Below are 6,002 nucleotides of genomic sequence, written 5' to 3'. Positions count from 1 at the left end.
GTGCAGTGAACCCTCCCTTTATCTGATATATTCTTCCCCCCCCATCATACTTTCTAGTATATAATTTAACTCATTTCTTGTTTATTAGTGGTCATCTTCCCCGCTTAGCTACAAAGTAACCTGCACAAGCTTAAGAAATGTTTATCTCTTTTGTTCACTGAGGTATCCCAAGTACCTAGAACATTGATGGCCCAACAGATAGTAAAGATTTAGTAGTTTTTGAATGAATGAATGAATGAATGAATGAATGAATTTTATGACATACTTTTCCTTGAGGGGGAACAATGTAGCTATTAGCTTATGACATACGAATTTTGCTTTCTGATTTGGGCAAGTCATTTTTTTTTCTCTGCCAACAACATACATTCTGACTGCTAATGACAAATTCACAATTTGTGTGCTTAATAATGCTATGAATAAAATGCTTAGGAAGCAAATCCTGACAACACATTCTGGCATATTGGGAAATCAGCTGTTCAAATATATTAATATATTGATATTCACCTATCAATGACACAGTTTCCCCTAAATATTTAGGACTTTTAAAACAGTTCTGATTAACACAACTATGATAGTCATCAATTTTTTGAATAAGAAGAAAAGAGTAAGTAAAGATAAATGAAACACATTTGTAGGTAGACTTGACAGTAAATGTTTTCACTGGGCGAAAGGCACCTCCTTGTTTGTATTTTTGTTAATTTTTAAAAATTTGTTATTTCTAGTTATACATGACAGTATTATGTATTTTGATATATTATAGGTACATGGAGTTTAACTTCCCATTTTTGTGGTTGTACATGATGTGGAGTAACATGGTCCTGTATGCATATATAAACATAGGAAAGTTATGTCTGATTCACTCTACTGTCCTTGTTTGTTTTTATTTGAGTTGTACCTACAAGGAATTTTCTGGCAAAGATAATGGGATTATCTTTGTTATCCTAAGAAAAGGATTCGAGGTGTAAAATAGGTACAGATAGCCTAGAAATGCCTCTTGAAGATACATTTCAGAAGGACATAAGACAATGAAGACCCGATAGTAACATGGCATTTGGTGATTGCGGCGTAAAAGTCAAATGCATGGTGCTTTCCTTCCTGGCCTTCTTGAAATAACTAGCAACTGGTTGACAGCGGACACAACATCTTTGTATGTGGTGCTAAGGATCAAACCCGGGCTGCACGGATGCCAGGCAAGCGCGCTACTGCTTGAGCCACATCACCAGCCCCGCAAGTACTCTCTTTAAAACAGTGATCAATATCCCTAAAGCCATTTCAGTGTATGTTAACTTAGTTTCATTTAGAAAGTTATGGTCATTTATAAAGAACTTAAAATCACATCATAATAGGTAAAGCCCATGGAGACTCCAAATTAAATTAATTTTCATATTTCTAATTTACTTCTTTGTTCCTTTTCCTTGTTTTGCTAAGCACATGGAGAAGATTCTATGCTTACACTGGAAATTTTCACAGTTTGTTCCTCGGAACCCGAGTTCAATGTAATGCATTATAGAGAAGAGTTTTATCATGAAATAAATTAGAAAGTATTGTATATAATTTTTCTTCTGTTAGAGAGTTCCAGTGCCAACTAGGATTTAAAAAACTCTAAGAAAGTCTGCAGTAAATTATCATCTTTAACTTTCTTTAATAGAAAATATCTGAAAGTTATTTCTCTTCAGTGGTCTTTGTTTTTTAAATGTATATCATCTATTATAAGTCATGGCATCAACAAAGGAAAACATTGACAATATTCTTTTAGACTAAACTTTGGGAAATACTACTTAATATTATATAATAAAATGAAGCTACATATTCTAAAAATATAAACATTTTTAAAAATTAAATTAATTTGCCCACGTAGATAGTAATTTCAGTACTTGTTTACAGATTTGTTTTATAGATTCCCAGAAACTATAGTGGTCAATCACTTAAATTCTAACATACAGATACTTACTAGCACACTGCTATTCTACCACATATGTCCTCTTACCATAGTCATAATTCACAAATCACAGTTCTTCTTATGATTCATGAGGTGTGGCTCAGGGGCCTATGCATTAAGAGAGGACACTTCAAAGAAAACTCCAGGGCCCTCAGGAACTACACACACATCTAAGCTTATCCATGGTCCATGGTAAACATCATTATGGATAATTCTCTTGATCTTCCTCATAATGTTTGCTTGTATGAGTTCCAAACTAGATTTTTAACTACTACCAAGATCCATATCTTTCATATTTCCATTTCTCTCCTGTCTACTTTGCATAAAGCTAGTGTCATTTTGAATGTTATTTATTAATAAGTAAACATCTTTCTCAATGCAATAGCCAGGTGGAAACATCTCTTATTTGCAAAATCTTTATATTATTATGTTACCAAATCATACCTTCACTTGACTATTTATAAAGAATTTTACTTGTTGAGATGAATAATATTATCTAGAAGTCTAGAGGTTAGGTCAGAGAAGCCACACTAAATATGCCAGTGTCATAAAATAAATCATTTTAATAATTAATATACATAAATAGTTTATGGTAGAAACAATAAAGATGTATCAGCTCTGCACATTGACTTTCCAAATAATTTGTAAGACTATACTCATCTTATTACATTCAAAATAATGATTGAACATAATGATTATAATTTTTTTCTGAAAATTTTCTTTTTATATTTTATGTATTTACACAGTACTACAGTAATTTGTTGTATAACAGTGCTTGGTAATCTTGAAGAAATGAAATAAAATTATTCTAATGGTATGCAGAAAATAAAAATAAAATAATTAAAACCATTTGCATATCTTTTATGAAAACAAAATATTTTTACTTTAAAAATAAATTATGCACTTTATATTGAAGTGTTATTCTATTAAAGTGTTTAGAAAATAGTTACATTCATTTTTGGCAGTGTGCTCAAACATTCTTATTTGCCATTTCCTCATGCATGATAAAATGAGGTGCAAGCTGTTCACATGTAAGAAAAACAGCTTATTTTCACAGGCAAGGAAATGATACATGAAATAGAATTAATGTTAAAACTCAAGTGTCATATGATAGAGATACAAAAATTCACTATGAAAATATCTTCTTGAGGCCTTTGAGGTGACACAATCCTTGCCTATATCAAAAGTAGTTTTAAAATCATGCTACCCTGTCATTTCCATCAAATCAGCATGCTCCTCAATTGCTGATCATTGTCCCCACTTATAATGTAAAGCATTGTGTTTGGTCAACTGAAGGAAGCACAGCAGTTAAACTCATGACTGACCACCTTTTATAAAGGATCCAGAGAAATAAACATCTCCATGGCCTCTAAGTGTGGCTTGCAGAAGCAGTACCTTTGGCATGGAGCTGGACAATTTTCCATGTGGCAGCCAGGTGGCAGAAGTCTCTGGACTGGTACAACATGAAAATGAGCCCTGTGTTTATGGCAGTGATATTTCTGAGCCAAATTTGCTGGTTTACCTAGCAAACAGGTGAAAGACTAAGAATTTTTAAGTTTAACCAAACTGGAACTATTTGTAGTTATCCAGGAATAACACCTGAATAGCAATTTGGAGATGAACGTGTTTTGGGCCGTTTCTTCTTTGTCTTACTTTTCTGTTTCTTTTTCTCAGCTTTGTTTTTGCTTGCCTTCTTTTTCTTGCTTTCCTCTTTATACCATGGTCCCCAGACTCCTCCATTGAGCTGTGGGTTACTCCTGGGGTCTTTGGGCGGGTACCTGACAGGGACTGCAGTCTTGTTGAACTGTGACAGCCTCCGTAGGAGCTTCTTCACAATCCCTGGATACCTGCTGGATAGGTCCACCCTTTCATATGGGTCAGCTGTGATGTTGAAAAGCCATATACTTTTGCCAGTTGACAAGGTAATCCGTTCATTGTGCCACCGATTTGGCCCCAGGTTGCTGAAAGACTGAGGGGGAACCCAGTCACTGTAGCCAGGATTTCCTGTGAGCAGTTTCCAGTGCTGCACCCTGATGGCTGATTGGATGGCCGTATTCCAGATCCCATAACCTGCTGCCAAGGAGCCATTTTTTGCTTTTGTGTAAATAGGGTCAATGTTGTGCAAAATATCTACTCGGGGTGAGCGAAGGCCTTCACTTATGGTCTCCCAGACATCATAACCATCTAGTTGGATGTCTTCATCGATCTGTCCCTCAGCCAGGGAAATCAGAGTGGGGTACCAGTCAGTGATGTGCACAAGTTCTTTACATACTGTTCCCTTGTTTTTCAGAAGTGGGCTATGCACAAATCCAACAGCCCGGATTCCCCCTTCCCAGTATGTTCCTTTGCTACCTCTGAGAGGCCAGTTACTTCCTCCCGCCATTGGCTGGCCGCCATTATCTGAAGAGTAAATGATAATGCTGTTGTTATAGAAACCATATGTCTTTAGGGCCAGAGTCACATTGTTGATTGCTTCATCTAAGCAAGAAAGCATGGCAGCATACCTCCGTCTGTTTATGTTGATAATGGATCGGTAGTGCTCAAAATACCTGCCAGGGGCTTGCAGGGGTGAGTGAACAGCTTGGTAGGCAATATATAAAAATATAGGCTTTGCAGGGTTATGGGAAGCTAAGATGTGCTGCACTCTCTGTGTGTACATCTGTGTGGAGTATATGCCGTTGTCGTAGTCCCAGGCAGCATTGTCATTTTCATACAAGTCATAGCCACACATCCCAGGGCTGTCACATTTGTAGTGTGTATAGTAATCACCACTTCCCAAAAGGGAACCAAAAAAGGTATCAAATCCTCTCTTGGTGGGCATGCATTCTTTTTTGTAAAAACCCAAGTGCCATTTTCCAACCATATGTGTCGAATATCCAACCTCCTTCAACTTTTGAGGTAAGGTCGCATTGTCCAGAGGTAAACAGTTGGGTTGGGTAGGTCTTATGATAGAATGTTGAAGTCCTGTGTGTATCTGATACCTTGAGAAAAAAAAAAAGAGTAAAAATTTTGTTAGGGCAGAATAAAAGAGAGAGTCTACATAAATCAAATAATGATTCCTAAATTAAATAATGTTTCTATGAAGATAAGCTTTAATACAAACTATATATGACCAATTCCACATTTCTACTCTTGACTCAAAAGTTTTATTCTGATTAGCTTCAGATTTAACATTTGAAATGCATAAGTCTAAATGAATGCTTTCAAAGCAATGATTTCACCACTTATTTCACAGTCTTATTATAAAAGTCTTTACAACATAATTAATTCAAATAAACGTCATTCTACTAATTACAGAGTTAATTAAAATAAAATTTAGTCATAATTATATGAAAATTAACAAGAGAAAGGATACACAGAATTGGAGTATTATTATCATTGCTTTCAATTTAGGGACCTCACATTAGCTTCTAAGTGATTTCCTGAGATCATTTATTTCAAACTAGATTTTAAGTACTAAAGACACAGGCAAAAATCATACAAAAATCTCTTGACTGATAGTTGAACAATAATCCATACTTAGTCCCTAACCTGTTGGATCTCTGAAAAGAGAGGTTTCTGACTACACAGGACTTTATTTTTGCAAAGCCATTTTAGAGTAGATGTTTTAGCTAGTGCTAAGAGTTATGTTTCTTCACTAGTAGTTGGAAATAGTTATTTATCAGTGGCAACACTTATAATGTAGTCTAAGAAAATATGGAACAGTCCTATATGGTAAAATTAAATGGATTTTAATTTTTATCATATTTTCCTTACAGACATTTTTCTGAGGGCTTTTGGGTAGAAGTGGACCATAAGTGGGTCCAGATGTGTTTGTTAGTTCATGACATTTTCAGAGCGACTTATTTAGGAAGTTCAAAAAAGCATTTTTTTACTTGTCAATATAGAAATTATAAAAGAATGATGATTGTGGAAAATTACTAGGGTAAATATTAAAATATTCTTAGAATCAGATTACATTGAGGTAAAAATATAAAACTCTTTTTAACAGTGGTTATCCTGAAATATCAGCATGTTATATACACAATGGGTAAATGATTCAATTTATTTATTTATTTATTTA

The 6,002-nt window shown here is 34.8% G+C and overlaps 1 protein-coding gene across 2 annotated transcripts in view; it reads right to left on the bottom strand.

Moving 5' to 3' along the window:
• Window positions 1-2,559: 2,559 nt before the first annotated feature.
• Window positions 2,560-6,002, bottom strand: part of ARSJ (arylsulfatase family member J) — a 102,457-nt gene continuing 99,014 nt past the window's right edge. For both annotated transcript variants that reach the window (XM_081303442.1, XM_081303443.1), the window contains one exon: window positions 2,560-4,920. In XM_081303442.1, coding sequence (XP_081159568.1) covers window positions 3,522-4,920 — 1,399 coding nt within the window. In that variant the 3' untranslated portion in view covers window positions 2,560-3,521. The remainder of the gene's footprint in view (window positions 4,921-6,002) is intronic.

Source organism: Spermophilus citellus (assembly GCF_964194105.1).
Source record: "Spermophilus citellus genome assembly, chromosome: 8".
In the NCBI taxonomy this organism is placed as follows: domain Eukaryota; kingdom Metazoa; phylum Chordata; class Mammalia; order Rodentia; family Sciuridae; genus Spermophilus; species Spermophilus citellus.
This window is presented reverse-complemented; position numbering and strand designations above follow the sequence as displayed.